The 15,205-nt window shown below is 45.6% G+C and overlaps 1 protein-coding gene across 1 annotated transcript; it reads right to left on the bottom strand.

Annotated features, from left to right (window-relative positions):
* Positions 1-10,750: 10,750 nt before the first annotated feature.
* Positions 10,751-14,260, bottom strand: KRTDAP (keratinocyte differentiation associated protein). Its single transcript, XM_029201626.1, has 6 exons — positions 14,174-14,260; positions 12,751-12,792; positions 12,613-12,654; positions 12,391-12,435; positions 11,471-11,518; positions 10,751-10,789 (listed from the first exon to the last, which is right to left on the bottom strand). The coding sequence occupies exons 1-6, from the start codon at positions 14,258-14,260 to the stop codon at positions 10,751-10,753; spliced, it is 303 nt and encodes a 100-aa protein (XP_029057459.1).
* Positions 14,261-15,205: the final 945 nt, after the last annotated feature.

The raw sequence follows: 15,205 nt of genomic DNA on the forward strand, positions 1-15,205 counted from the left end.
AATAAAGATGTTTTTTTAAAAAAGGCTTATTTTAAGTAATAATTCTGCCCCCAAACACACACAGAAGAAAAGTCAAATTACTCTAGCACTTAGGCCCTGTTTACTGAGCAATTACTATGTACTATGCCCAGTGCTAAGCATTTCATATTCAGGACTCACTGAATCCTCACAACTGGATCTGAAGGGAGGATATTGTTGTTAATCCCCTTTACAGAAGAAGAACCTAAGGCTCAGAGATAGGAATTGACCTTGCCAAGGTCACATAACAATGCAGGGACTCAGCTGAGGTCCGACTGGTTTCAAAGCCCTTGCTCTTAACTGCTGCAGTGTGCTAATTGTACAGGAATGATCACGATGATAATAACAGCAGTTTAAGTGCTTACCGTGTGCCAGACCTGTGCTTTCCGTGCATGATCTCATCAAACCTCCATGGCAGCCCCCATTTTACAGATGAGAAAACTGAGGCTCAGCAGAGAGTAAGTCACTTATCTGCCCTGGGTCCCCCAGCAGAACTAGAATCCAAATCACCATTCATGGCACTGGCATCCACCCAGTTGCTTAAACCAAAAACTCAGTAGTTATCCTTGACTCCTTCCTCTCTCTCTCTCCTTTTCCTCTCCATGTCTAATGCATTGGGGCCAGTTGGTTCCAGCTTCCAAAATACATACTCATTTCTCACTAACCAGCTGCAGCACCAGTGGAAGGCACTGCCATCTCTCATCTGAGCCACAGTGGAGGACTCCTCACAGATCGCCATGCTTCCATTCCTGCCTCTTGGCCCCTACGCCCTCCACTCACTACGCTGTAGTCAAAGTGATCTTTTTTCAAATCTCTTGCTGAATATCCTCTCATGCGGCCTTTCTCAGGGTCTTGGGAGAGAACTAAGCCCTGCAGAGAATGGTATGAGTGAGTGTTCACTCAGTTTTCCAAAGGATGATACTGGCTAGTACCATTCTCTTGCTAATACGATAGGAGATGACCTAATTCATGACATACAATGGATGCCTTAGAGTGTTAGGGCTTCATTCTCTGCAAGAACTGGGTGGAGATGGCTACAAAAGTTCCCTGTCACACTTCAAACATCAATGACCACAGCCTACTGGGCCCTTGTGAGCAGCCTGCCACCACACCTCCACCTCTGCAGGCTCATTTCCTACTAACTTTTTCCTGAGCACAAGAGCTCTTTTCCGTTCCTCAATTATAGAAGCTTCATTCTTACTTCAAGGCTTTTACAGAGTCTCTTCTCTCTGCCTGCAACTCCTGCTCCCAAGCCTTTTAGGGCCAGCTACTTTGTTAGTCATCCACGTCTCAGCTCAAATGTTACCAGCTCATAGAGACCTCCCTGATACCTTAATTAAAGAGACACTGCCAATTCTTGCGTTCCACTGCCCGTTTTGTTTCGTTTTCAGAGAGTATTTATCATGATCTGAAAGTGCCTTGTTCTGTGTTCACTTACCTATTGTGTGTCTCCCCAGTTAGAGCTGAGCGCCACAGGGCAGTTCAATTTTTTTCATGGCTGCATCCTCAATAAACAGCAAAAAAAAACTTTTCACGTGGAAGCAACCTGTAAAAAATGCATTTAGAGAATTTATCAGATATTTATTATGTGTCAGTCACTGGGCTAAGAGCTTTGCATTGTATCCTTCTATCAACCCTGGCACTCTCCAATGGAAATACAATGTAAGCCATTTTAAATTTTTTAATAGCTACATTAAAGAAGTAAAAAGAAACATAAAATTAACGTTAAGATATTTTATTTAACCCAACATGTTCAAAGTATATTATCTCAACATGTAATCAATTTTAAAAGATGGAAATAAGTTTGGGGCTCAAGGGGAGGAGGATTTATTCCTGGGCAGTGTCTTTGTGGGGAGGGAGCTGGACGGGGCTTCTCTCAGGTCAGGAGAGACCTTGGGAGGTTTCTCTGAGGTATATTGAGAAATGAATCAAAGCCAAGGTAAAACGTGTTACAAATATCGTGCCATGTCGCAAAGGTTTACACTGAATGAATTATACAAAAATATATCCAGGGCAATATCATGGTGCAGATGGTTTGATTTATAAGAAATAACACGGTGGCCTGGTAATGGGATACAATTTTTTTTTGGCCACACCACGTGGCGTGTGGGATTATATTAGTTCCCCGACCCGGCCCTCAGCAATGAGAACGCGGAGTCCAAACCACTGGACTGCCAGGGAATTGCCAGGACACAATTTTTAAGTTGTATGGTGAATGAGACCTTGGTTTCTCAATCCAGTCAGCCTGCCTCTGTAACTCTGAATAATCTGATTTGGAGACAATTTAGGGAGTCAAAAGTTAGTTTTCTGGTTCCTGCTTCCTTAGGGGAGGAGCCCCAGAGGTTCTGTTGGGAATTAGTGAGGAGGGCTATCGTGGCCATAAGCCTTAAGGGGGATCTGTGATCATCAGAAGTCTTGAGGGATCTTTGCATCAGGTCACCAATGCTAGATGGACGTTGATTGCTGATGTTACGCTGAGAATGAGTGATGAGGGTGCTGTATGTAGGGAGTGAGGTTTGTCGTGGTGGGGGAGGGTTTCTGGTTGAGATGATCACAGTGACCCTGTGAGGACACATTGTATCAGGAATGCAGGGAATCACACGAGAGGCGCTGGGGGATTTTAAGGTAGGGCTCCTCGCCTGTAGGAGAGGGAGTGAAAGAACGGTATTTGATTGTGCATGTAAGCTTAGGCATGGACGAGGGGATTGGTCCTTCATTCAATTCACAAGTGTTTATTGAGTGCCTACTGTGTGCCAGGCACTGTGTGCTAGGGATACAGTGGGTAGCAAAAGAGTTCCTATCTTCATAGCACTGATCTTCTTCTAGATTAGCTCTATCTAAAATATAGAATGTGAGCCGTATATGTAATTTAAAAGTTTCCAATGGCCAGATTTTGAAAAAGTAAGAAAAGACCAGTGACGTAAATTTTAATATATCTTCTGTAACCCAATATATCCAAAATGTTATTCCAGCATATAATATAAAAATACTAGTGAGATATGTATACTCTTTTTTGTAATGTCTTTAAAATCCGGCGTACATGTTTTACAGTTGCCCCATATCTCAATTAGGACGAGTCCCATTTCAACTGCTCCATAGCCACATGTGGACAGTGGATAGCTGCACTGGAGGGTACAGCTCTTGAGGACCCTAAAGATAACAAGTTAGTAGAGATGTTTCTGGTAGTGATAAATGCTATAACAGGAAATCAAGCAGAATTAGAAGATCACAAGGGCAGGTGATTCTTTAGGTAGTGTGGTCAGATTGCAAAGGTCTCAGAGGAGCTGTCGTCTCAAGAGAACTGAATGAAGGGAGGCAGCAAGGGCAGTGGGGAATGAGTCACGTAGGGAGGGGGCAAGCTGGGCCTGTTGGAGGAGCCCCAGAGAGGCTGGGTGCCTGGACCAGAGTGAGCAGGGAAGTCGGGGAGATAGGAGAAGAGGCCCATCGTAAAGTTGGTAGGGTTTATTCTGAAAGTAACAGGAAATCATCGAAGAGTCAAGAGTGGAAAGACGGCATGATCTGATTTAACGTAAAAGAAGGAGCTTTCAGGGCTCCTGGGAGGTGACTGTGTATCCACGGGTGCTGGAGGGTCTGGTGGGACGGCAGTTGTGAAAGAGGTCAGCTGCAGTAGGAGGCACTGAGGACCAGTACTCCAGTCCCCGGTCTGGGAGACTCAGGTTCATATGAGGAATGGGAGGGGCCTGTTAGGGGGAGAGGACTGGGGGCTTTTTGTTTGTTTGGGTTGTCATTGGCTTTAGGGAATTCTGCTGTAGGTTTATCTGTTGGGTGTTGGGAAATGCAGTGGGAGGTCTATTAAACATGATAGTTGTCAAGGGTGCCACATTGTGTTCGCTTCTCAGGAGCATCTGAGGACATTTCATCTGTCGAAGTTCTTGGCCTGCCTCCACAGTGCCAGTGTCGTGGGCGTTTGTAACGAAGCAAACCAGGCTCTCAGGACCCACTGTACTTAGGAGGTGGCGTGAGGAGTGCGGTGTCAGCCACAGAACCCCTTCATGGCTGAAGGGCTTTGGGCAGGTTGAAATTAAGGTGTCTTTATTGTTGTTGCTTTAAAATATTTTAACATGAAATATTTCAAACGTACATAAAAATAGGGGAAACCATATTCACAAAGCCTGGCGTACATATCCCTCAGCTTTATCCATCTTAACATTTTGACCTATTTGCTTCAGACTTGTTTTAAGAACTAAAATGTTATAGATAGAGCTGAAGCCTGATTGTACCTTTCTTGAACCTATTTTCTTCCATTCCCAGAGGGAACACAATCCTCAAGTTAGTGAAAATCCTTCCCACTGGTATTTACACTTTTACGGCAGGTAGATGTACCCATATACACATAGTATTGCTTTGCATGTTTTTAGGCTTCGTGTTAATGGTTTCACACTGCAGGTACTATTTTGCAACTTGCATTTTTCAATTAACATTTTTTAACCTCAGCCTGGTTGATACATGTAACTCTATCTCATTTTCACTGCTGGATACCTACCATTCCACCAGATGGACATACCACATTTTATTTATCCATTCTCTTGTTGATGGACATACAGGTGGTTTCCACCATTGAGCTATTGCAAGCATTGCTGCTGTGGGAATCCGGGTACCTGCCTCTTTGCATATTTTGCAAGTTTCTAGTGTATCCCTTGGATGGCAGTTGCTGGGGTGCACGTATGCACAACTCTGTACTTCAGTCCTGGTTTTATCATTCAGAAATTTGACGAGAAACTTCACTGACAGAAAGTTAAACCGAGCCATGATTTGCCCCTTTGAGTTTCATTTTCCTTTGTATAAGACAGACTTGATTACAGTACCGACTTCATAAAGTTGTAAGAATTAAATAAGATCACAAATGTAAAGTACTAACACAATATCTTACACATGGTAGGCGCTCTTTTTGTGTGTTATGGACAGGAAATTAGAATTATTAAAAGCTCTAAGGCTTTGGAGTCTAACAGAACCTGGGTTCAAAACCTGGCTCAGCTGCTTCCTCTCCGGATGCCCTTGGGAAAGTCACTTCACCTGTCTGAGCTTCAGTTTCCTCATCTGTTAGGAGAGAGCAAATGCATGCAGTTGTGAATATTAGCTCTCTCGGTGTGAATCTATCTGGGTCATGATCTGACTGGAGTTACAGAGAGTACTAATAACAGCTACGCTTTGTTAATATGAATGTTAGGTTAACATTTATTGAGTGTTTCTTAACTCCTATAAAGTATTGATATTATTCCCACTTTACAGATGATAAAACTGAGGCCCCAACAGAGTGGTCACCCAGAGGTCACGCAGCTAGTAAAGTGGTAGGAACAGAATTTGAAACCAGATCTGACTGATTTGAAAACTTGTGTTCTAACCACCAGGCTATAATGCCTTAGATGCCTTCAGCAGCTGCCCAGCATTCTCAGCAGTGATGTCCAAACTTTTTTATGAAATGGAAGCATTTTGTCCAGCAAAATCTTATATAGAACCCCAGTTTATAAAGCAAATGAATGTTGTACAACTCCAGTTAAAGTGGGGGTAATGTCCTAGGTCCATGCGGGCTTAGCTCTGGCTCTGTTTAGGCTGTGTGAGCCTAAGCAAAGTACTTCATCTCTCTGAGATTCAGTTTCTTCACTTGTGAGATGGGGATATTGATGCCAACCTAATAGCATTGTTATGTGGATCAACTGAGATAATACATGCAAAGCACTTGGCATGAAGCCTGGCTTGTGATAAGAACCAAATAAGCGTGGCTATTGTTGCTGTGATTGTTACCACCCGCAGGAATCTCTTCACTGACCGCGGGATGGGGTGGACATTTCTCAGCCTTGTATCCACGGCCCTCCATCATCAGACCCAACCTGCATTTCCAGCCTTCAGCCCCTACCCCGTAGCCAGGCTGAATTACAATGTCCCCAATTCAGTCTGCTACACTACCAGTTCTGCATTTATGCTCTGCCCGCTGGGGGGACCCTCCACCATCCTCCCCCTTGCTCCAAAGGAACAAAAGCACACTTTTTAAAAAAATATTTTTCAAATATTCTTCAATGCCCAGCTCAAAAGTTACTTCCCCTAGTTTTTGGAGGGGTTTTGTTTGTTTTTGGCCACGCAGCACAGCATGTGGGATCTTAGTTCCCTGACCAGGGATGAACCCACGCCCCCTGCAGTGGAAGTGCAGAGTCTTCACCACTGGACTGCCAGAGAAGTCCCTCCCCTAGTTTTTTTTACCCTGACTCCAAAAGAATTTCTCCCTTCTGCTGAATCTAAATGCATCTTTTCTAGTTGTATCCCGCGCTTTCTACCTATGCACTTCCTTTAACTGCAGCTGGATCAGAAGCTCCTTGAAGGCATTCTGCACAGCATTTAACATAATGCCTCAGGCAGTCAGTATTTCTCAAACTTCACTGTGCATTTGAATCCTATGGGGGTGGGCAGGGGGGGTCTTGTTAAAATGCATATTCTGGGGCTTCCCTGGTGGCGCAGTGGTTGAGAGTCTGCCTGCCGATGCAGGGGACACGGGTTCGTGCCCCGGTGCGGGAAGATCCCACATGCCGTGGAGCGGTTGGGCCCGTGAGCCATGGCCACCGAGCCTGCGCATCCGGAGCCTGTGCTCCGCAATGGGAGAGGTCACAACAGTGAGAGGCCCGCATACCGCAAAAAAAAAAATTTTAAAGTAAATAAATAAATAAATAAATAAAAATAAAAATGCATATTCTGATTCATTGGCTCTGGGGTGGGCTGAGATTCTGCTTTCTCACAAGCCCAAGTGGTGCTAATGCTTCTGGTCCAAGGACCACACTCTGAGTAGCAGAAGGGTGTGGTAAATGTATGGGAAATCCATATCATTCACTCAGTAAGAAGTGCCTACGCAGGACCAGTTCACGGGCTAGGCCCTGACACCTTAAAATGTAGAAGGTTTTTTGGTGTGTTTGTTTTATTAAGGTTTTGTTTTTTTACTTTATCCTTTTGAATATGTACACATGGTAAAAAGAATTTTTTTCATAAAATCCAAAAGGGCACAGAGTGCGAGGACATCAGTCCCCAGAGGTGATCACTGTTACTTCCTGAGTTTTATTCTAGAGATACTTTATGCATATGAGAGCATATATTTGTACCATCTTTTTTTCTAATATACTATTCACACAGCTCTGCCCCTTTTTTTTTATTCTACTATATCTTCGAGATTGTTCCATATTTCAACATATATCTCTACATCCTATTTAATGAGTGGCATAATGTCCACACAGAATGCATTGGTTGTTTTTATAAAGTGTAGAGTAAAGTATGGCTACTTCTTGGCTTCTTTCTCACCCTACACATTCCCCAGAGAGAACAGGTAGGTATCTTGTCTTCTGTTCTTTGAATCCTCTGAGTTATCTCACCCATGTTGGTACAATTTTGTCAGTTTCATTTGATCTAGAGTACATCCATTACCCACTTACACAAGCATGTCTGCAAGTTCTTTTCCTCCAGATTCCAGTCTTCTTAGACTCCAGTTGTTTCTTTACTCTGCATCCCCTCAGCACTCACAAATTACTCAAAGACATTTTCTTGTTTTGGTCATATATTGGTGTGGAGTGCTGCATACATAAGTATGTGTAAAATGTGTATTGGTGGGGTTCAGGACACCCTACCCCAAAATAGGGTGCCTTAGCATATTGGATATTTCAAGCTGAAGGAATTCGAGAAAATAGGTGCAGGAAGGACTCACTGACGTTCCCTAGAAGCAAGTCATAAGACCCTCATGTGAGAAGTGCCCTCCCTCTACCCAGGGGAAAGGATCATCCTTGTCTCGAAGATAGAGGGATCCCCCAAGAGGAATCTTAGTGAACACACCTTGCTAAGTTTCCCCAGTTTCCTACACTGAGCTCATATCCCTTTTGTCCTATCACGTTTTCCCATGACTTCCCACTCTCCATCAAACCTAGCACAAGGGCTTCCCTGGTGGCGCAGTGGTTGGGAGTCCGCCTGCCGATTCAGGGGGCGTGGGTTTGTGTCCCGGTCCGGGGGGGATCCCGCGTGCCGCGGAGCGGCTGGGCCCACGCGTCCGGAGCCTGTGCTCCGCAACGGGAGAGGCCACAGCGGTGAGAGGCCCGAGTACCGGAAAAAAAAAAAAAAAAACTAGCACAAAAACATACAGGTTTGACTGCTTCTTCGGGTCTTCACTTACTTACGATTGCTCCCATGTCACGTAAAAATTATACTAGATAAATTTGTATGCTTTTCTCCTGTTAACCTGTCTTTCGTCACAGAGACCCAGCCAAGAACCTCGAAGGGTAGAAGAAAAAGATATTTTTTCCTACCCTCTGATATGTTAAAGGAAAAAATTAAAACATTAATAATAGAAGCCTTCTGTCACTTCCATCCGCCTCCCTGTGCCCCTTCCCTGTCACATGGTGGTCTCTCCACCTACGAGGTAACCACTATCCTGAATTTTGCATTAATCATTCTCTTGCTTTCCTTTCTTGGTGGTTCTCAAGCCGTTAGCCTCACCTAGAGAGCTTGTTAAGACATGGATTGCTGGGTCCCGTGCCCAGTTTCTGATTTAGTAGATCTGGGGTAGGGCCCAAGAATTTGTGCTTCTCGGAAATTCTCCGGTGGTTCTGTTGCTGCTGATGCCAGGACTACACTTTGAGAACTGCTTTGTCTCAAAGGTACCCTTGCCTTCTCTGTGATGACTTGTGTCCTCCCCTAAAACCTAGCCACTCAATAAATGTAGCTTAAGGACTTCCCCTCCTTCTTCCTCTTCTCCATTTCCTATCACCCAGTTTATGAGCACTCAGTCTTTGCAAAATAGTTTAATTGATTGTGACATTTGACCACTTTCCATTTTTTTCTTTTCTGTTAATGAGCTCATTTATAAGTTACTTCTCATTAGTGTACGTGTGTCTCTTGTTGTAAGTTAACTAGAAGGACGGGTATAAACAACATTTACATGGCATTCATCTAAACTTTAAGCTCCTTGAAAGCTGGAACCAAGTGAAGGGATTCAGAACATGCCACCCCAAAATATTCTTCTTTAATTATTGATTACTGATCATTTTGAGCTGAAGACACTTGTGAAACAGCAGATACAGGAAGGGCTCTCCCCCTTTCTATCTAAGAGCAGGATGTAAATTTTTCCTTGAGAAAGGTGCCCTCCCTGTACCAGGAAGAGAAGGACATTCTTATCATCAGAGACTGGGAGTTGACTCCGGTCTGTATAAGCAAACTTACTAAAATAACCCTTATCTTCCATTAGTTTCCCTCACATACTTCCTAGTCACTGAGCCACGATTTACTGCCCCTAGTCCAAGGACCTTTGCTTTGTCACATCCCCACAATTTATCATTCTTTTTGTAAAAAGGTATGTACCTTACAGGCTTTTGGGCCTAACAACTTCTTCGGGTCCTCATTTTCCTTCTGTGAAGACACCTGCGTATATGTTAAAAAAAAAAAAATTAAATTTGTATGCTTTTCTCCTGTTAATCTGTCTCATGTCAGTTTAATTATTAGGCCAGCTGCAGAATTTAAGAGGGTAGAAGGAAGTTTTTCCTCCCCCTACACAAGTTTAATTTCCCTGTGTAGTCTACCTCTTCAAGTAAGCTACAGGCCATAATTTGCAAATTCAGTTGCTTGTAAGAGCCAAAAGACAATTAAATAAATGAAACTTGACAAGTGGAACTTTGCTGATCTGGAGACCACGTCCTATGTAAAGAGGGCAGCTATACTTGGATTTAAGCCAATCGCGGGTCCCTTGTTTTCTCATTTTCCCAGTTTTCTAGAGAAACCAGAAATAATCCCAACTAATTCAACATTTTAAGCACACAGAGCAGGCACACAGAGCACACAGATTCCATACGGAGTACACCTGCAGGAACTGAAACTGAATCCATTCCACATTTCTAGATCTTTTCAGTAAATGGATGGATGGATGGATGGATGGATGGATTGGTGAGTGAGTGAGTGAGTGAATAATGAGTGGTAGCTCTGGGGGAGGGGAGCGGTTAGTGGAGAAAACAAGCAATTGTTGAGTACCTGCTCTATGCCTGGCCCTGTGCAAAGGGCTTTATATACCTTATCTCATTTGACTTTCATAACAAAACTTCAAGGTAGTTATTATCATTCTTGTTTATTTCCACACTCATTTCACAGATAAAGAAAGGAGGCTTAGAAAGACCCAGGGTCACACCACCAGTTTTCTTTATTTATAACCTACTTAATTGTAAAAACAGGATTTCAGATGAGCTCTTATGATTTAAGCTGGGTCCTGAGCCTTGGATTCCAGATAGCTCTGTTATGCCAAATTGCCACCATCAAAGGAGTCAGGTTCCCAGAAGGCAGGTCAGGAGGGTGCCAGGAGTTCGGGGTGGGGGGGCAGGATTGCTTCCTTGGGGATGTTACCAAACCACTCACAGCTTCATGCTTCTCAAGGATATCAACTAGTACTAAGGTGCTAAGACACAAGGGGTCTCTTGCCGGCTTGATATACCTGCCCTTCCCACTTTCTCCTGTCTCACTACTTACTACCCTCTCAGAAGTCAAGATTTCTGCCTATCAGCCTTGGAGCCCACTCCATCTTAATTCCTTTCTAGAGCCCAGTAGGATAAGGACAGAGACGCAGATACAGGAGCCGTTTGTTTGGAAAACATTTTATTGGAGTTACTGAGGCAGGAAAGAGTGATCATAGATAGGATGGTGATCAGATCCCACACTGGCCCCCTCTTTCAGTGGTATCAGCAGTGCTGAGTCTCGAAGGGGCTGGTCATTGGGCATCGGCAGCTGCACCCGTCAGTCCTCTCAGCTGTGGGGAGAGAGGGTACGGTCAGTTTGGAGACCCTTGGGGCCGGGGAGCCGGAGTCCTAAGAAAGCCCAGGATAGGGTGGGGCCCTGGTGGAAAGGAATCTCTGCCCCAGTCTAAGTTCCTGCTCTCCTCTGAGTTATAGTAGTTGCGATTTCCCTTAGCTTTGTTTTTCTTAATCTTTATTGGAGTATAGTTGATTTACAATGTTGTGTTAGTTTCAGGTGTACAGCAAAGTGAATCTGTTATACATATACATATACCCACTCTTTTTTAGGTTCTTTTCCCATATAGGCCATTACAGAGTATTGAGTAGAGTTCCCTGTGCTGTACAGTAGGTCTGTATTAGTTATCTATTTTATATATAGTAGTGTGTATGTATATGTCAATCCCAATCTCCCAATTTATCCCTCCGCACCTTTACCCCCGCCCCAGGTAACCATAAGTTTATTTTCTACATCTGTGACTCTATTTCTGTTTTGCAGGTAAGTTCACTTGTAGCCTCTTTTTAGATCCCACATATAAGTGATACCATATGATATTTGTCTTTCTCTGTGTGATTTACTTAGCTTTGATCAGAAGAAGGTTTATCCTCCTTTCACTTTCCCCACTCTCCCACTGAGATCCTCTGCTTTTTCCCTCACCCCCAGCCTCCTTTCTCTCCTAATGCCCACTGCCTCTTACCTTAGGAAAAGCATCCCAGTTGAAGAAAGGAAGTCTCCTTTTGACAGACTAAAACAGAAAAAGAGAATGAGAGTGATGTGTTACAGGTCAGGTGAGCATGGATCAGTAAGCGCTTGCTGAAGAGCTCTCTTTAGCGGTGACGGTGTCATTGTTTTATAATTACAGTAAGCATTAATATTTCCTGAGCACTTCTTCTGTGCCTGCCTTATACTGACTGCTTTACGGGCATGATTTCATTTGGTCTTCACAGCAGTCTTTTTTTTTTTTTTGCGGTATGCAGGCCTCTCACTGCTGTGGCCTCTCCCGTTGCGGAGCACAGGCTCCGGACGCGCAGGCTCAGCGGCCATGGCTCACGGACCCAGCCGCTCTGCGGCACGTGGGATCTTCCCGGACCGGGGCGCAAATCCGTGTCCCCTGCATCGGCAGGCAGACTCTCAACCACTGCGCCACCAGGGAAGCCCCACAGCAGTCTTTTGATGTTGGTACTGTCATCGTCTCCACATCACAGATGAGGAAACCATGGCTCAGGGAAGTTAAGACATTTGCAAGAGGGCATGTAGCGAGTATGTGCGGGTCACGCACTACAGGCTCTATTTCCAGCGCTACCACTGACTTAGCCTTCTAAGCTTGGGTAAGTCACCCAACTTAGAACCTCAGTGTCTTCCTGGAGGATGAGGGAATTCGAATAAACTCTTGACTGATTAAGTTCTTCCTTTTCAGAGATTGTCTTTGTGGGCCACGTTAGGAAAATAAGGTCTGGCCACGACAGCCTCCCCAGGAAGTTTTCTTCAGTTGGGCAGCATCTAAGTGGGACAGTTACTCCCTCCTAGAGCCCAGGAAAGAACCAAAAGGGCTAGACTAGAATGCGTCGCCTCTACCCGGACCAACCGTCAGGAGAAAAAGGGCGCCCAATTGCTTACCTCGAAGAGGGCCTTCCAGTTCAGGAATTCATTAGCCTTAAGAACCTTTGCAGAGAGAGAAAGAGACCAGAAGAGAATCAGTTCCAGGGAAGGACAGAGCTTAGCCCCTAGCCCTCTGGGAAAGGTGAAGGACCATGACAGCTCTGCAAGCTCTCTACCCAGGCATCAATCTCCTTTAGGATTTGGATATTTATGGGGGCCGAATTAAAGAATTAAACTTACAGGTCGTGACTTTTCAATGTTTGGAAACTGGGCATAAGCAGTCTAGGCAAAGAAGCAGGGTGTTCAGAAAGTTATTTAGGAACATGAACAGATGGGGGACGAACTCGTAGTCAGATGGTGGGAAAACAGGTGGTTTACCTCCTTGATTCCTGCCACATTATTACCAACGGGGCTTCCTTCCTGGAAAGCGAAGGGGAGAAAGGAGACAAATGATCGATCACACGACGGCAAATCCCCTTCCCCAAACCCTCTCTGCCAGCTCTGCTTCCCTCCACAGGCCAGTCCCATTCTCCACCACGGGGCCTCCGTTAACCCACTCTGTCCCAGTGTGGCGGATGACTGACAGATGTGCACATGTCGAGAAGGGATGGGAGAGTGGCACGGGGGACACAGAGAAGTCGGAGCCCAGGCCCGCATCCACCGTCGGCAGCAGGAAGAGAGGGCGGAGAAAGAGGATTCCTCCCAAGAAAAACGAGCTAGTGCGGTTCTGCTGTGGACTCAGGGTGTTCCCGAGACACCCACGCTCAGCCCACGGAGCTTGGTGTGGGAGATTGGAAGGCAGGTGGGGGCCAAGTTTCTGAGATGCCCTGTCTGCCTTTACTTCTGGAGGTTGGTTTGCTTTGTGACTTGAATTGCCACCAAAGGCTGAGTCTCCGTCTCCCTGCTCCAGCTGGGAAGCCCACCTCCCACCCCCGGACTTCAGTGCCTTCAATCTGTTGCCATCCCGACCTTAGCTGCCCAGCCTCATTACCCCTCATTTCTTCCTTCCCACAACAGAGGTCACAAACAGGTAGCCTACAGCCTAGACCCAAATGTTTAGATCTCATCACAATTTGGTTTGTTTGTTTTTTAATTTGAATTAAAGGTTTTTAATTAGTAAGAATTCATAAATCCGATTTCCAGGTTCTCTTGAAAATTTTTAAACTCTGGCCACACTGGGTACATTTTCCCACTTAGCAGCAGTCAGATGGCATAGAGACTATCCCCTTCCAGGTTGGGCAAATTCATTCCACCTCCCCTGAGGCCCCACCAGCCCTCTTGCGCATCGACACCACTTGCTGGGATCCTAAGCAGTGGAGTCTGTGGCCCCTATCGTAGACTTGCAAATCCAACATGCGCATTCCCCCATCCCCCTCACAGTGTGATAAGGTGGGGAGAGAGGGACCTCAGGATTTTTCCTGGCTGGAGACTGGCTCCTAAGGATTCTTGGTATGGCCTAAGCTCCAGAGGTAGCAGGGCGCTTCTAGCCACCTGAGAGCCATTCCCAGGGATACAAAAAAAACAGATGTGGGGCTGAACCCAGACGACCAACTTCAGCCCCTGTCTCCTCTCAGGATGTCCAGCCTCTACCCCACACTTTACCATCCTTTCCAGAAATATAAGCCTCTCTGCCCCTTCCCAGGAAAGCTTTGTCTCCTTCCTTCCTCCTTTCTTCCCTTCCTCAGAGCCCCAGCTTCTCATTCAGCCCCTGGTAATAGCCAAAGATAAGAGCCACTTATCCAGTGACCGATTGAGTCAGCTAACAGGTATAAGAGAAGGAGAACCCAGGTGATGTGCTCACCTCAGAGCTGCCCAGGGCAGCCCCCTGAGCAGAGTGGAACGCCAGGAGAGAGAGAAGAACCACAGCAGCAAGAACTGGGATCTTCATGGTGTCAAGTTTGGGGTGTTCTGAGGCAAGGCAAGGCTTGCCCTTTATATTCCCAGGGAGGCAGATCTGAACAGAACTGGGGTCCCCACCCTACTGACTCACCCCCAGATCCTGTTGCCCACCCCTGGGGCTCTGGGAAGGGGAGGTGTGGACTGTTTCCCACTTACCTTGGATTTCTCAATTCACATTCTGCCCTGGGCACTTGGAAGGTAGGCTGGCAATGGGGTTCTTCAGGCAAATGGAGCTGAGATGGAGACAGGTTGGACCTGTCCCTCCCAGAGACTGGCCATGGCACCCAAGCAACCTCTCCTTTTGTCTTTTTCACTTTGCCTTATATCTCTTCATTCCTCTCTTATAATTCAGGCTTTTCCCCACCCTATCCAGTTCTGTCTAAACTCCCTATACTGGCATTGAAGGCCTTCCATACTCTGACCTCAACCCACCCTTCTAACTTTTCCTTCTTTCATTCCCTTTGCACATACTTCACATTCTGGCCAAACTGGACTCCTTACCAAAGATATCCTTCTTTTTCCTCCTCCAAGCAGCTGCCCATGCTACCCCTTATGCCTAAAATGCCCTTCTCTCATCTCTTGTTCTCAGAACCCAACATCCATCCTGGATTAAGCTTCCCGGATGTCTCCTATCATCTGTCATCCCCCTTCCCAAACTTCTCCCTTCTTGTAATTGCCGTAGCGATTCATTTGTATCTCTCTGGCATTGTACCTAGAGTAACTTGTGTTCTTCCCTCTTAGAATAGCAAGTTCTTGAGGTCAGGAACTATGTCTTAATCACCTATACATCACCATGCCCTAGCACCATGCCCTTACGCAGTGGAGGTGGATTCAACATACGCTAGGTTGGATATCTTAGAATTCAAGCATCCTTCCACCAAGTTGTGCGCTTTCTTCCTTTGGGGCCGGACCCATTATCCAGCTGCCCATCTTA

The sequence above is a fragment of the Monodon monoceros genome, unplaced genomic scaffold (genome assembly GCF_005190385.1).
Source record: "Monodon monoceros isolate NGI ecotype Baffin Bay Population unplaced genomic scaffold, NGI_Narwhal_1 Super_Scaffold_10, whole genome shotgun sequence".
Lineage (NCBI taxonomy): Eukaryota > Metazoa > Chordata > Mammalia > Artiodactyla > Monodontidae > Monodon > Monodon monoceros.

Excerpts from the sequence above, each read along its gene's own strand:
- KRTDAP (XM_029201626.1), bottom strand. The coding sequence starts at position 14,260 with ATGAAGATCCCAGTTCTTGCTGCTGTGGTTCTTCTCTCTCTCCTGGCG. Across the intron at positions 12,655-12,750 it reads ATGTGGCAGGAATCAAGGAG|ACTGCTTATGCCCAGTTTCC; the intron begins GTAAACCACCTG and ends TTCTTTGCCTAG. Across the intron at positions 12,436-12,612 it reads ACATTGAAAAGTCACGACCT|GTTCTTAAGGCTAATGAATT; the intron begins GTAAGTTTAATT and ends CTCTCTGCAAAG.